The sequence below is a fragment of the Ciona robusta genome, chromosome 3 (assembly GCF_009617815.1).
Source record: "Ciona robusta chromosome 3, ASM961781v2".
NCBI classification, from domain to species: Eukaryota; Metazoa; Chordata; class Ascidiacea; order Phlebobranchia; family Cionidae; genus Ciona; species Ciona robusta.
The window spans coordinates 6,872,304-6,887,933 of record NC_143237.1 but is presented as its reverse complement, the minus strand read 5'-3'; the positions used below and the strand labels follow the sequence as shown (position 1 = coordinate 6,887,933).

The following is a 15,630-nucleotide window of genomic DNA, read 5'->3' as shown; positions in this document are numbered from 1 at the left end:
AGTGGTCGGAAAAACTAAAATTTTGGCGGCAATTAAAGCAGGCGCAAGTAATTGTGTTAACGAGGTGAATCCCGGTCATTGGCAGAATGCAGAGATGTGTTTTAGAAAATGTACCTCCTTAATTACGTAAATAAAACCATTTTCTTTGACTAAAACGGGTTACATGGAATAGTTTAAGTGTAATATCATGGAACGACAAAGCCGCTGCAGAACAAGTGTTGCTGTTTTTTAACTAAAAACGACTTGCGACATCAGAAACCGTTTTTTGCTAAACCTTGGATATTTTTTTTATAATTAGCATACACAACTAGCTTTATGAGACTAAATTAAACTGTGCAAAATATATCTAAGTTTCTTTATACCCCTGTGAAACTAGTTTTATCGTTCATGGTCTCAAACTAAAAAGTTTCATCGGCTTTATTATATATGATTTAGCAGTCATTTAAATTAGCACCTTGCAATTTTGCTTTTTTTACCTGTAAAAAAAGTTTTTTTTAATAAACAACAAATGAAAGTCCGTAAAAAAATTCCCACCCGACAAAGTGTCTTATATTCCCCTACCCTACAAAATCTCCTGTCATAACGCTAAATTTTCTGCTGTGTAATGCCCCATATAATATTATAGTACAATGGGGGAAGATCGGACACTTAAGCACATATTGCCAAACATTTTCAAAATCAAAATAGATGACGTTTTTTTGGTACTACCACGAATTAGTACTATCATTCCTTTATTAATTGACAACAATTTAATAAAACATAATAAAACACACGAGGAGTTATTCAGCGAGCCGCACAACAAGTTAAATTTTAAAAATTCGAAAACACACAGGATAAGATGGGACAGTTTAAAATCATTGTTAAATCTGATTATTAAGTGCATTTATAAATAGGAATATACGTAAATAACACGAAATAATACTGCATGTTTTGAAAATTAAGTCTAACTCTAAACATTCCTTTTCTTGCCCTACTGCTATAGTTTTTAACACGTTACCTGTACAATATATTATTGCATATAACAATTGATATTGTTTGAACGACAATGGGTAATGTTCGAATTTCAATGGATAAATATTGTATCCTACAAATGTATATGAACTTGTAATAACAGAAAATTTATTATAGTGGAATGGGGGAAATGGGACACCTTGAGCATATATTGTCCAAATATCTTAATGGTGTTTTATTAATTAACAACGGTCTATGGGAGTAGTAAGAATACGATTTTTATATTCTTTTAATGTTATTTGTTTCACCACTAAACAAAACAAGAGTGTCCCATCTTGCCCCACCCTGCTATATTCAAAATGATTATAAAATTTAGACTCTATAACGTTTACAATTGCAAATACCGTTTTGTTTTTTAACAGAAACAACAAATATTTTTAAAAGAAAAAATACAGCGGGTAAAGAGAAAACATTAGTATCAAATATATTTTTCAGCAGCTGTTTTGTTGTTTAAAACCTTGGTGGTGCCACTGGATGACATCAAGCATTTATATTAATGTACTATTTTCCTTTAAAATTTAATAACAGACAGTTATTAATAGCACCAGTGTATGAGATGTGACTCATAGAGGCAACCAAACATTTTTATTATAACTTTGACTCGACGTTGATTGATTATTTTCACACGCAGTACGAAAAAGACAAACAGGACATTTCCATTGTTCTATTGTGACAACATGTTTGAAGGAGTTTTCACGAACATTGATGCACTTGCTGAAATACCATTAGAAATCTGCCTCAGATCCAATCTAAAATATAATTTATTAGATTTTAGAAAATATATATAATAAAACTGTGGTGTAAGATGGAATAGTGTAAGCACCAAAAACCCATGTTTTTTGGTTGTATTTTTAAAGGTAACAGCACTCCAAACATAGTCTTTTACCTGGTTCCGTAAAATGTTCACACTATAATATGGTGTTTCAATTTGGTGAAAAGGTTTTTTTTTTGTTTACTTCTTGGTGTTTAGCAAAACTTCTTTCTGTAAAAAGCAAGGCGAAAGTAGAAAATGGCAATAAACAAATTTCAATAACTAAACACTAACAAATAATAAGTTTACTGTATAACATACCCAATAAAAAAAATTTTTTTTTAAACAAATGCGTTAATCCGGATTCCGGAGAAATTATAATATAGTTCTGCTTTCGGAAGCATAGTTTCACTATGCTTGTTTAAAATTTGGTAAACAATCTGATCCATTTATTTGGCATGTTAAACTGGAAGCCATAAGAAACGACTAGTCATAATTCTAGGTGCCACGGCTTCGAAATTTTAGCGCCACTACTTTTAAATTCAAGGTGCCACGACAGATATTTAGCCGCGGCTTTAGTGCCACGGCTTCTAAATTTTAGCGCCACAATTTTAAATCCCAGGTGCTATGACAGATATTTAGCCGCGGCTTTAGTGCCACGGCTTTTAAATTTTAGCGCCGCTATTTTTAAATTCCAGGTGCCACGACAGATATTTAGCCGCGGCTTTAGTGCCACGGCTTTTTAATTTTAGTGCCGCTATTTTTAAATCCCAGGTGCCACGACAGATCTTTAGCCGCGGCTTTAGTGCCACGGCTTCTAAATTTTAGCCCCGCAACTTTTAAATTCAAGGTGCCACGACAGATATTTAGCCGCGGCTTCTAAATTTTAGCGCCACAATTTTAAATCCCAGGTGCCATGACAGATATTTAGCCCCGGCTTTAGTGCCACGGCTTCTAAATTTTAGCGCCACAATTTTAAATCCCAGGTGCCATGACAGATATTTAGCCGCAGCTTTAGTGCCTGTTTCTAAATTTTAGCGCCGCTATTTTTAAATTCCAGGTGCCACGACAGATATTTAGCCGCGGCTTTAGTACTGAGGCGTATCTTATATTTATTATAGCACCTTACGCGACCAAACCATATACAAAACTGCGGTTCACCTCCACAAACTTGTCACACCCAAAAAGAGAAAAGGAAACGTGGCGAGCACATGACAAACACGTCACACACAGGAGTACACACGCGCGTTACAACAAAAATAATAATACGGCGGCTTCTCTGCCTCGAGCGAGCTCGAGTTGGCGTGCAGAACATACACTACAGCACGTTACATGTGGAACCACAACACCAAACAGCGCTACAGTACCATGGTTTTTAAGCTTTGCGCTGTGGCCTTTAAATTCCAGGTGCCACGACAGATATTTAGCTGCACCTTTAGTGCCACGGCTTCTAAATTTTAGCACCGCGGCATCTTGAAAAATAGAAGTCATAGCTTCCAAACATTCTTTGTGGCACCTGGAACTCAGTAGCTGTCGCCTCTATGGCTTCTAAAACATTCACCGTGTCACCCGAAGTTTTGGCCTCTTTGAGCTATGGCTCTATATTCAATGTGGCAACTGGAATTTATACTGCAGCTTCTATATATACCAATTTAATGTTATAAGGCGCAGAGATAAAAAGTTTAATCCCTTTTCCTGAATTGCGACATTTGGTTTACATTGCACAAGGCTAGCATTTAACCTAAAAACAAACAGGTAATTTACATACATCACGCAAAATACCTGAAGGTAATAGTAACTAACCCTTGACTGCCAACCCCTTAGTAAACTAAGTCCTATATAGCCATCACTAACTCCTAACCAAGAACTTTAAAAGTACCAGCTTCTAACACAGACTAACCTGTATCGTATTGGAGCATGCTTTACTTGTGTCCTTTTTGATATCCTCTAAACAAACAACCCATTAACTAAACAAACAACCCATACCAAAATATAAAATAAACATAAGTAGGGCAAACGCGGTAAATACTATGCAGAGACTTTTAGCGATTAAATACTTTTGGGGAGGATCGATTTTTTTGTAACTAATATTTCATAGTTTCATAAGCAGTTCTGCATATTCGCGTCAGTTAACTACACAGGTATAGAAACATAATAAACTTTTCATAAATCTTGATTTTCTACCTTTACTTTGAATATTTTTACCGGGCCAGGGGTTGCTCTTTGGTTCCGCGATAGTTTGGTAGATGGCCATGTCCAAGTTGGTAGATGGTCATGTCCATGTTGGTAGCTGGCCATGTCCATGTTGGTAGCTGGCCATGTCCATGTTGGTAGCTGGCCATGTCCATGTTGGTAGTTGGCCATGTCCATGTTGGTAGCTGGCCATGTCCATGTTGGTAGTTGGCCATGTCCATGTTGGTAGCTGGCCATGTCCATGTTGGTAGCTGGCCATGTCCATGTTGGTAGCTGGCCATGTCCATGTTGGTAGAGGGTGGCCAGGGGACATGGACACTTTAGCTTCCGACCCCGTCTCGTGCGTGGTCGTGCCTCGCCTGATCAACAGAGGATAGGAAAAAAGGCAAAAGTGCTGCCGAAGAAGAAAGTGCATAGTGGTGCCAGAACTACAATACGAAAAAATCGCGTTGTTTAATCCCATATTGCGAAGTGGTTGTCAGTGGATGTTCGTTTACAGTTACAAGAAGAAATTGCGAATCTTTCTTCATTAGAACAACGAAAAATACGGTAAATTTTATTCTATCAATTCGTGTATGGTGTGCGTTTTACCTGTGACTTCCTTTTCGTTGCTAAATTTTTGTTATTTTTTAATACTGCACATGTTCATGTAATAAGTTAATTTGCACTTGATAAGAACGTAGTTTAGTCGTAGAATACGAATCACATTTACGTTGCACGGTGCTTTACCCACAAAATGTAAAATAAAACCTTACAGTACATTCTTTAATTAGTTTAGAGAGAGTGTAACTATTTTGTAAAATATTTAACATTAGAAAAAGCAAACAAAATATATTATATTAAAAACATTTAAAAAGATGTAAGCTCAGTAGGTGCAAAATGGTAAGAGAGCAGTAATTAAAGCGAAATGGTCAGAAGAGATAATTATTACTAGTGTGGTCAAACAGTTTCGACATAGCAAAGGAAGATCAGCACATAACACACATTAAAGTCTCACTTATATTTTCATAGCACATCACAATAACCATTTTATAATCCTATGTTTCGTTTGACTGTTTTTTTGACAAATCTAGTTTTACCTGTTATTGAATATCAAATTTTTATTGTTTCAGCATCAGGTTCTGGAATTGGAGATGGAAATCATTTGCTTTCTGCAAATGTCGGGGCAAAAACGAACAGTTCACTTTACCAATTCAAATTAAATGCCACTCTTGATATAATATGCTAATTTTTACATCTCTATGTTGTTAATTGGAATTGGTTAGGTTTATGGTTCGTTTTTGCCTCAAGTGACTCTTGTATTCTGCTAATGGAGTCACTAAACCAAATTGTTACTGTTTCTGAAATCAAAGTTTTCTCATTTATCTGCTTAATGTAGCTGTTAGGCAGTGTAAAAGTGCAGATAATAAGGGTAAAAGTTGCTAGTCTTAACCTAGAAACAGATATTTAAGTTAGACTGACTGTTGGTTCATTTGTTACTGCCGAACCATTAAAAAACAAGCTTAAGTCTCATCATACCATTACAACCACTGTACAACAAATGAAATATCAGTTTGCAGTGCTGTACTGGTCTGATGAGACCAAAGCAAAAGTAAATTCTAGCATTGCAGTCAAAAATGCCCCTTCTGTTTAACAACAGATTGGCATTCAAGCAAATCCTGGGATCTTCATGGTTTGTGTTGTCGATACAATTTGTTTATTGCTTGTTTCTAACTAAGCTACTTGCTCATTTAACTCTACCATCAACAGGTATTGGATATAATTTTATCGGTGACAACTTGTACACCATGGACTCACCCATAAAAAAGGAAAATGAAAAAATCGATGAAACCATCTCTGAGGTAAATGTAGTAGAAATGTTACCAATTCAATAAAGTGCCCAGTTTCAGTTGGTAATATTTTTATCAGGTTCCAGTTTTATCTGATGCTCCAACTATTGATGAAAAGCAAGCCCTACTGGAAGAAGATAAATCGGATCCTTTGATAGAAGATGCAGAAAGTCCTGCTGAGAAAATGCAGGAAGAGCAAACTTTAGAGGAACAGAATAAAGAGGATGAAGATCGTGCACTGGATTCAGCAGAGGATGATGTTGCTCCTTTGGATCAAAATGATGCAATAGATAAATCTCCAGATCAAGAAAAAGAAATAGATGCCACTTCAGTTGAAGACGGAAAACCAGATACATCCCCGGATCAAAAAGATGAAGGAGTAGTAGGATCAGATCAAGAGAATTCAGGGATTCCTTCTCCTGATCCTGTGGATGCTGCAGATTCAGATAAAGAGGATGGGATGATTGTGTCTCCAAAAGAACAACTTTCAGATGACCATCAAGAGGAACAATTGGGAGCAAGTGACCATGAGAATGTTGTGGATAGATCAACTGAAGAAACAGTAGACCAAGAAGATAGTCCTAGTAAAAGCGATGAAGTTACAGTTAAAGAAGAATATGTTTCTGATAGAAAAAGTGACGATAACGATGAGAATAAATCTGATGAGGATGGTGCATGTAATGCAAACTCCAACCTTGAACAAGAGAAAGACGCTGAAAATGATGCTGGTATTATAAATGTTAAAAAAGAAGCTGATAAAGTTTTGGCTGATGGGAAAATTAAGGATGATGAATCAGATGGTGAAATAGGTGATCTATCCCAATACTATGTTAATGTTCCTATTAATATGTTAATGTTATCAATTGGCAGATATATTGTACTTTGTAACTAAAAAAAAGTGTCACAGAACTCAACAATATCATATCTTGGTCCACATGTTTTACACAGCTGTATAAAATCAACTGCTTCATGTAATTTATTATCGCAATCTTCTAGGTACACCAAGACCCCAAACCCATACAAGCTTTGTTCATAGTTAAAATCAACTACTTTATCAACTTGCATTACTGTACTCATGGAAAACACCAATAAGTCCAATAATAATATCTCAATCTTCTAGGAACATTAAGACCCCAAACTCATAAAAAAAGCTGTTCTCAGTAAAAATCAATTGCTTTATCTTCTTAGTTAAAATCCGGTTTATCTAAAATTTCATTCTTCGTGCAGTCGATTCTGATAAAGAGGAAGATGTTAAAGAAGAAGTAAGGAGCAACTCCCAGGTTGATTATGGACTCGATGATGTGAGGCCAGAGATGGAGCAGCTCGACTATGATGAAGATGTTGATGAATTGGGGGAGTTGGGAGATGCCCCTATACCACAATCTGCTGAAGTAAGGATTTTTGTTTGTGTTATGTTGAGGTAATATGGGAAAGCTATCTTTTACTAGGAGATGTATATTAAATATAGCGAGAAATTTTTACCAAAAAATCAGGCTGACAAGACAAAATGTTAATAACCAAAAAGTTTTTTTTTCTTTACAAAATATTAAGAAACAAATTGTTTTTTTTTCTTGACTATATTTTTTTGTTTTTTTTATTCCAGATTGAGAAGAAAAAAGTGAAGCAAGAAATGTCAGATGGAGAGGTAACTAAACTTTTGTGCTAATTTTATTTTCTACTTTAATAAGGTCCTACAGCAACAACTTTCATGGGTAATAGGAACATGAATTAAATGAGGGCATCTATGGTTTCCATATTGGTTCATACCCACTTTCAGAACCATTTTACGTTTACCCCTGTTAATAATTTATGTGTATGTTACAGAGTTTTCAGTACCATTTTACTTTATGAGAGCATCTCTGAGATCCATATTAGTTTATACCTACTTTCAGAACCATTTTACTTTTACCCCATGTCCTAATTTATGTTTATTTTCCAGATTGAGTCAAGTGATGGTGAAATTAAAAGTGACAACGAAGAGAAGGTAAGTCCTATTATTTAGCATTATGTTTGCTGCAAACTATTTAAACACCTTATTTTCAGCCAAAGAAACTACCAGGGTTTTGTCCGGATGATTATGAAGATGGGGAGATGATTGACCCCATGGGTGAGGGTGAATTCATTTTATTGACTGGGGGTGTTGTATTATGGGTGCAACTATAAGCAAAGTTTAGAGGAGAATCAATTATTAGCTGTCATGTGTGATCTTTTTAAAACATATATTATTTATATTTGTTTAAATAGAAATATTTGAGATAAAAACCAAAAAGTTAATGGTTCATGCATATATATATATATATATAGTAGGGTGGGGAGGTTCTCAACCTATTTGGTAATTAACAACGACTATTCAAAGAATTATAAAATCGTATTCTTACGATTCCCATAGACCGAATTGTTTAAAACACAATCAGGATATTTGGATATTATGTGCTAAAGATGCCCCATCTTCCCCCACCCTACTATATACTTGTTCGAAACAAGTTGTTATATTAATTTACCTTATACTCACAGAGGGTCCTGCGGTTCCAAGAGAGATTTGCAGGTTCTTTGAAAAAGGAAACTGTACATGGGCAGATAGGTGTCGATTCATACATCCTGGTATTAATGATAAAGGTAAGTACAACACCATACCATACAATAACCAAACTGTGTATTTTAAGATTCAATCATGTTTTGCAGTTTTTTATAAAATATTTATTCAGTTAAAACTAAAAAATATTTTCCAAAAAAACTGCAAAACATGATTGAATCTCAAAATTTACAATCAGGAGTGTTTTACCTAAATGATGAAATGTATTTCAATTACATATTTCTCTACCATGCAATAACCATGTGTTTGGTAAACTGAATAAATAATTTACAAAAAATTTAAAACATGATTGAATCTTAAAACAAACAGTCGGGAGCGTTTTAACTAAAAAGTGAAATGTAATGCAGTTAGTCAGTTACATTCCTCTTCCATACAATAACCATGTGTAGGTTCTGAAATTTACACCAGATGTGTACTGTCTAGTTAGTCAGTTACATTCCTCTTCCATACAATAACCATGTGTAGGTTCTGAAATTTACACCAGATGTGTACTGTCTACCTAGTGTTGACGTATGTGTCCTTGGCCAAGTAACTGGGTGTAACCCTTTTTCTTGATCCTTCATTACAGGCGGTTATAACTTGTTTTCCGATGAACCAAAACCGGGACCTCTCATGCACCGACATGAACCTCCACCATTTGACCCAAGGGTATGTGAAGTTGAGAACAAAGATACATTATTTAATTTATTTTAAGCCTATTCATATGAACCTCTAGTTATGGTTTTAACTGGAAGCATTACAAAAGTAATGAAGGTACTAAAACTGCAACAAATTACTGGTTTTATTTAAATTTCTATTTATTTTAATAGAAAACCTTACATTTTTATTATTATTTACTATACATTTGATTTGTTTAAATTTCCATTTATTTTAATGGCAAATCTTTTATTTTTTGAGGAAATTCTTACATTTTTTTAAAATTATTTACCATACATTTGTTTAAATTTCTATTTATTTTAATGGAAAATCTTATACTTTTTATAATTATTTAGCTTAATCAATACGGTAATCTTAAATCGTGAACTTTAATTATTACAGGCACCTGGACCAATGCATCCACCTGATATGATGCACCACCCAAAGATGGAAACAGCTTGGGAACGAGGTCTTAGACATGCTAAAGAAGTAGGTTTCTTTCACGTACATATTGCCGACATAATTCATGCTATTCTATACAAGTAAAATTTACACGCTGTTCTTAAAATTTTAACTTGTTCAGATTTTTGGGGAAAATATTTGATTTGTTTTTGCACATTAGTCACTAAATAGTTTGGCAACATTTTCCCCCTATTTCACATTATTATTGGTACAAAATATTTATTTCCAAACCCATTCCCCTACAGATGAGAAGGCGTGCCATGCAACGCAAAGTCCAGGAACCCGACTTTATGAGAAAACGTGAAATTATTTCACTTAACGCGGAACTTAATGTGGACCGAGATTTAGATTTCATCGCTCAGAAGCCACTTGTGGAAGACTCAAGGTATTTTTGATGAAATTTTTGGTCAATTGGTTTAAATTGACCAAAAAAATACAACAATTTTGGATTTTTTTTGCTGCTTTGGATTTTTTTAAGTGCCAAATTTTGCTTTTATTAAGACACGAGTTTCTAGTTGTTTTTGTTGCCTATTTTTAGTAATCCTCTTTGTCCTTGTAATGGTAGTAACCTATTTTTCATTTCATTTCAAAGTAAGGTAAAAATGTTATTTTTGAAATTTCCAGAGGATTTAATCCGTTCGATGCTTTCGATGATGATGATCTCTATGCTGTTCCACCACCGGAGGAGCTGAAGAGACTGAAAAGATTTGAAAAGTCGCATACGAGGGACACTGATGCAAGGTCTCCACCAAGAAGAGTAAGTAAATTATCACTGGTTTACAAAAATTTGTGGTTGTTAATATTGTTGACGTATGTGTCCTTGGCCAAGATACTTAACAGCAATTGCTCCAGCCTAGTGGTCACTGATGGGTTGTTTAATTTGTGAGCCATAAAAATACAACACAAAGTTACATTCATGGGAACTGGTAAGCTGACAAGTGGTGTATAAAACATAACATCCCTAATTCCAGATGTAACTACTCTTTTTTTCCAGTCACACGAGGCTAAAGCAAGTTTTCATAAATATATATATATATTCGTTTATTTATACTAACAAATTTTGACCAAAGCAACAGTTAATGACTTGACTTAATTTGAAATATACCGATCCAAATTTTGCTGGAAACCAGCTTTACATATGTTATTGTAAATGTAAGAATTTGAACCTCCTTGTTGTAATCACTGCATAGAAGTTAACCCTGTACTTTTATGTTACTGTAAGTAATTCTGTTTTTTTCTTTAGCATAAGCTGGATGTCAATCATTATCATGTAATATAAACGTTGCCACATATTTGGAAATTGAAAATATTGAATACATACACCATAATGTTCTCTTATGGACCATATATTGTTGGTTTACTGTTGTATAATCATATATCATATCTATATATTTTCTTATCATCAAAAACTCCACAGCCAGTGGAAGGACACAGGCGTCCTGAATCTCCATCACGAAGAGGAAGAGAGATGTTTCCTCCAGGTCATCCAATGCACCGAGAGATGCACGATCATAGAGGGATGGAACGAAGGTGATTTAATCTTTGATAAAAAGTGACAAAAATACAAATTTGATTTTTATCTTAGATAGATTTTTTAAATTTTTTTTCTTTTTTATAAATATTTTTTATTTTTTTTTAATAATTTACAGTAATAATGCTACAATTTTTAAACTATTTTTATAGATAATTTTTAGTTTTTTTTAATATTGCTAAAAATTGTTAACTTTTTATTATTTTTTATTTATGTATCGTACATTTTTGGTTAATTTCAATTTTAAGTTTTTTTTTTAAATTTCATGAAAATATTGATTTATTTCAGAAGCCCACCTCGACACATGGGTATGCACCCCCATGATCGACCCCCTATGTTCCCTCGGGACCGCCCCCCACCCCATGAACTTCCCCCACACATGAGGGGTGATCCTGGCTTCCGACCGGATCGAGGTCCAAGGATGGATCGCGACTTCAGGGATCGCAGGATGGAGGACATGATGAGGTTGAAATTGCTCTACCATGTTTTTACCCATTTTTTTTTTCTTTTTTTATCCAGTTTTTGGTTATTTATTGATCTAGTTTTTAATCATCGTTTTGTTCCCTTTTTCGATTATCTCTTTGATTCAGTTTTTTGATCATTTTTTATTCCAGTTTTTAATATTCATTTTTTCAGACTGTTTTAAATCATCCTTTTAATCCAGTCTATGATCATCTTTTTTATCTAAATTGTTAAAAAAAATGAATTTTAATGCTTCCATTCTTCCACAGAGAAAGAGAGCGAATAGACCAAAGAAGGCCAATGGATGAAAATAGACTTTCACCAAGCCAGCAAAGGTAATTCCCCTTAAAAACCATGTTTTATCAAATTTGAACCCATGTACCACCAGACGAGAGGTTGAGAGTCGTATTGTACCAGTTGGTCAACCAGGAATACCCGGCAGTCAGTTTCATAAACAACAACCAGGTAAGTAAAACAATTGTAGATCCAGCTGGCAACATTACATTTAGCAGTCCTCTTCTCTGCTGGATTTCGTCCAGCCCTGTAAACCTGTAGCACAGTTGGTTAGCCCGCCTGCTTTTAATCCAGAGGTAATGGGTCCAAGGCTCATTTTTGCTAGCATTGTGGGTGTATATGTATTTGGGCAAAACACTATACAGCAATTGCTCTCAGTGGTCACTAATGGTTTGTCCAAATAACCAGCCACACATACAAAAACTGAAAACAGCCTTCAAAAAATAATTACGCACAATGGGCCACAAAGTAACATATTAACTTGTAAGCTGGCACGAGATGTATGAAACAGAACACCAGTGGTAAAAAGACTTGTTTTCCGGCCACGCAAGGAGAAAAGTAAGTTACCTTCATTCATTTATTTATTTCTCTTCAAACAAGATGCTTCTTCTGCTGCACCCCCGCGAGGTGATAACTGGAGTGACCCCTGGGCAAGAGGTCGTCAGAAAAAGGTCAAGGAGGGTCGGGGTCGAAGTTCATCAGGCTCGTCTTCCTCCAGCTCAGGATCCTCCAGGTAAACATTTAACTTTTTGTGGGGATTATTTTCACTTATAATGCTCACTATCTTTCAGTTTAGCAACCGCAATTTTATTTGACCCTTTTGCTCAAATAATTTTACATAAATCATGTTCTAACAACTGTCATTTTGCTGCAAAGTTATTTTTCTTTGGCAATTTTTTAATTGATCTAATCTTTATTATCACTGTGTAGAAAAAAATCTTTTTCTCTGGCATTTTTAAAAATTAGTCTGATCTTAGTTACTGTTTTGTAGAAAATTATATTTTTTCAGATCTTCATCATTTTCATCTTTTTCAAGTCGGTCATCCTCCAGATCTTCGTTATCAAGGTTTGTAGTTCATTTGTGCTTATAAAATAATGGATTTTCTGCAACTTTTAATTCATTTTTGATTCAAGTTTTTTGTATACTTTCCATTGCTTGGCAAAATAAAAAGTTTGACTTTTTATTATACCACTGACATTATTATTTATGCAGAACAAAGCGGCAAATCAAATCGCAACCCTGGTTGTTCTATTGCATAGTCCATTAGTCCATTTTGAAAGTTAAATGACACTGATTTAATTTTACATTTCTTTCTCTTTCAGTTCCTTCAGTAGTTCTGGTTCAAGTAGATCTCCATCTCCAACCAAATCAACTAAGAAAGTTTTAAAGAAGAAAAAGGCAAACCCAGCAAAAGAAGGTACGTTGTTTCTTGCATTTATTGTGTACGTTTGTTTAACCACCTTGATATTATACATCAAAACACCTTCGTTAAACAGAGTAAAACAACAGTGACTTATAAATATTCAATGTTAAAGCTTTTAATCTCTTTATTATTATATTTTAAAATTAGGTTTAAAACATCACTTATTGGTAAATATTTCTCAATGATTTTTCTCTTTAACGCTCACTCAATAAGTCTTTAGTCTTGGAATACGTTGTATATTATTCATTATATTTTAAAACTTTTCAAAAATGTAAGGATAAAACAACACTTACTGGTAAATACTCCTCAATGTTTTGTGCACAAAATATTAAGAACTTGGAATATAGTATGGTGGGGTCACTGGGGTGGGGAAGATGGGACACATTTAGCACATAATATGCAAATACCCTGATTGTGTCTTAAACAATAAACAATAATCTATGGGATTCATGAAGTTACAATTTTATATTTCTTTGAATGTTCTGTTTTAATACCAAATTGGACGAAAAAATATAATGAAAAGGTACCCTGTCTCTCCCCACACTACTGTATACAAAACCTCAAAAATATATATAAAACCTTACTTCTACAGCATCCAATGGAAAATCTGCCAAAGTTCCTAAAGCAGTTGTGAAGGCAGCACCTAAGAAAGTAGTTGCAACTCAAGCAGCAACTAAAGCTAAAGTTGCCAAACCTTCGAAACCTGCAAAACCTCCAGCTGCTGTACCTTCAAAAGCAAAGGTTAAAAATAAAACTATCGATAAAATTATTCAAAAATTTGTGTATTTATATTAAAAAAATGATATATCGAAATATTCAAAAGCTCAAAATTTTTTATCTTGCGTTTCGCGTACCCAATAAAAAATATAGGGAAATTTGCATTTTGATATTTTGTGTTTTAGGCTGTACCTGTTGCACCAGTTGCACCTCCTGCACCAGCAGAACGTGGTAGACCTGCTAAGAAACAAGTTGCAAAGAAAGTAAAACCAAAGAAAAAGTAAGTTTGCTGTGATTTTTTTAAAGTGACGTTAGTTTTACTATTTAAACTTTAAACAAAAATTTTGAATTTGTTTTATTGTTCACAGAAAAACTGACAGTTCAAGCAGTAGTGAGTTTTCCCACTCTGATAGTTCTGCATCTCGTTCAAGGTCAAGATCTAAAAGCAAACACTCTTCCGGAAGTGAATCTGGAAGCAGCTCTTCAGGTATTCCTTGCCTTACATTTTCTATACAATTCTTCATGTTTAAAAAACTACTTGCATTCTTAAACTTTTTCTTGTCCTTCTCTTTTACGCAATTATAAGCAGTATTTAGAGTTTTCAAGAAATATTTATGGTTTTTTTAGATTCAGGAAGTTCATCATCTGGTTCTTCTTCCTCATCTGACGAGGATAAACCAAAGAAGAAAGTTTCAAAGACAGTGAAGGGTAGGATTTCTTTGTTATATCTAAGTCGTAAGTGTGTAATGGTCTATTAATAAAATAAACATCAAGTGAGTTTGAGATGTATGAAACAGAACACTTGTGTTATAACAACTGTCTATGCCCCGCCACACAAAAAGTCACATTTATTCATTGAAATATAAACACAGGAAAAGCAGCAACTAAAGGCCCTCCCAAGAATGCAGCACCAGCTAAAGTAGCTGTTCCATCAAAGGGGAAGAAAGATGTAAAGATGACAATTATAAACAAGGTTTGTTGTAAAGTCTTCAATACAAATATAGATTCTATCTGTTAATATTGATGTATTTTTTCAATTTTTCAGCCACAGCAATCCGCAACAAAAAGTGGAGAGAGCAGGTATGTACACTTTTGTTTCTATTAGAAGTTTTACTTAATTATAATAAATGGCTTTTTTGTCCGCTGGAGGAGCAACCACGCTTATTTTCTTCCAACAAATTGTAAATGTGTTTTTAATTGTAAGCGTGTTTTAACAACTGCTGTTTTGTCGCTATATCCTGTCTTTTCGTTTAAAACATTTTTAAATCTTCGCTACTGTAATTGAAGAGACAAAATAAAAAGTTATTATTATTATTGTTTTGCTGCATATATTAAGTATATAACAGTATATATTTGTTTATAACAAATTCATTGTTTTATTTAGAAAACGCCCTGCAGCTGCCATTTCGGGAGCAAAACCTGCTGCTAAGAAAGGTTCTGCTATTGCTAATAGAAGAGTTGAGTTGCTGGAACAACTAAAGGTTGTTGAGAATGCTATCTTAAAGAAGAGAGCAAAGCTAACTTGAAACTTCGTTGCAAGGCTCACCGTGACTGTTGAATATTAAAATGCTGCCGGTTGTATGTAATGTGTATCTGTTTGTACAGGAAAATAAATAGAAATGGTCATCTGTGACTTTATTATTAGTGGCAGGTTGTTATAACATGGTGGTCATAAACTTCATGCTGGTTTGGCTTAAGGGATTAGTTTGCATACAGCGGTTTTTATA

At 34.4% G+C, this 15,630-nt stretch overlaps 2 protein-coding genes across 4 annotated transcripts; one reads left to right on the top strand and one right to left on the bottom strand.

Annotated features, from left to right (window-relative positions):
* Positions 1–714: 714 nt before the first annotated feature.
* LOC149738684 (uncharacterized) lies at positions 715–4,297 on the bottom strand. Its single transcript, XM_089875333.1, has 4 exons — positions 3,947–4,297; positions 3,663–3,709; positions 1,898–1,993; positions 715–1,760 (listed from the first exon to the last, which is right to left on the bottom strand). The coding sequence occupies exons 1-3, from the start codon at positions 4,196–4,198 to the stop codon at positions 1,978–1,980; spliced, it is 315 nt and encodes a 104-aa protein (XP_089731459.1). The 5' UTR covers positions 4,199–4,297; the 3' UTR covers positions 715–1,760; positions 1,898–1,977.
* A 40-nt stretch (positions 4,298–4,337) lies between these two features.
* LOC149738683 (uncharacterized) lies at positions 4,338–15,529 on the top strand. 3 transcript variants are annotated; one of them, XM_089875318.1, is made up of 27 exons: positions 4,338–4,504; positions 5,068–5,627; positions 5,705–5,796; positions 5,864–6,593; positions 7,012–7,175; positions 7,388–7,429; positions 7,724–7,768; positions 7,828–7,891; positions 8,299–8,400; positions 8,946–9,025; positions 9,416–9,502; positions 9,721–9,860; positions 10,100–10,232; positions 10,893–11,005; positions 11,295–11,471; positions 11,738–11,803; positions 11,857–11,933; positions 12,363–12,495; positions 12,772–12,828; positions 13,086–13,180; positions 13,779–13,927; positions 14,089–14,183; positions 14,272–14,390; positions 14,531–14,611; positions 14,776–14,876; positions 14,949–14,983; positions 15,288–15,529. In XM_089875318.1, the coding sequence occupies exons 3-27, from the start codon at positions 5,743–5,745 to the stop codon at positions 15,427–15,429; spliced, it is 3,081 nt and encodes a 1,026-aa protein (XP_089731444.1). In that variant the 5' UTR covers positions 4,338–4,504; positions 5,068–5,627; positions 5,705–5,742; the 3' UTR covers positions 15,430–15,529. The 3 variants fall into 3 exon arrangements, with proteins under 3 accessions (XP_089731444.1, XP_089731445.1, XP_089731443.1); XM_089875319.1 differs by lacking the exon at positions 5,068–5,627; XM_089875317.1 differs by having other exon boundaries at positions 5,068–5,796.
* Positions 15,530–15,630: the final 101 nt, after the last annotated feature.

Bases quoted from the DNA above. Each gene is read 5' to 3' on its own strand.
- LOC149738683 (XM_089875317.1), top strand. From the start codon at position 5,572: ATGCCCCTTCTGTTTAACAACAGATTGGCATTCAAGCAAATCCTGGGA. The intron at 5,797-5,863 runs GTAAATGTAGTA...TATTTTTATCAG, and splicing joins TCGATGAAACCATCTCTGAG to GTTCCAGTTTTATCTGATGC. The intron at 9,026-9,415 runs GTATGTGAAGTT...TAATTATTACAG, and splicing joins CTCCACCATTTGACCCAAGG to GCACCTGGACCAATGCATCC.
- LOC149738684 (XM_089875333.1), bottom strand. From the start codon at position 4,198: ATGGACATGGCCAGCTACCAACATGGACATGGCCAACTACCAACATGG. The intron at 3,710-3,946 runs GTAGAAAATCAA...TTGTTTGTTTAG, and splicing joins TAAAAATATTCAAAGTAAAG to AGGATATCAAAAAGGACACA.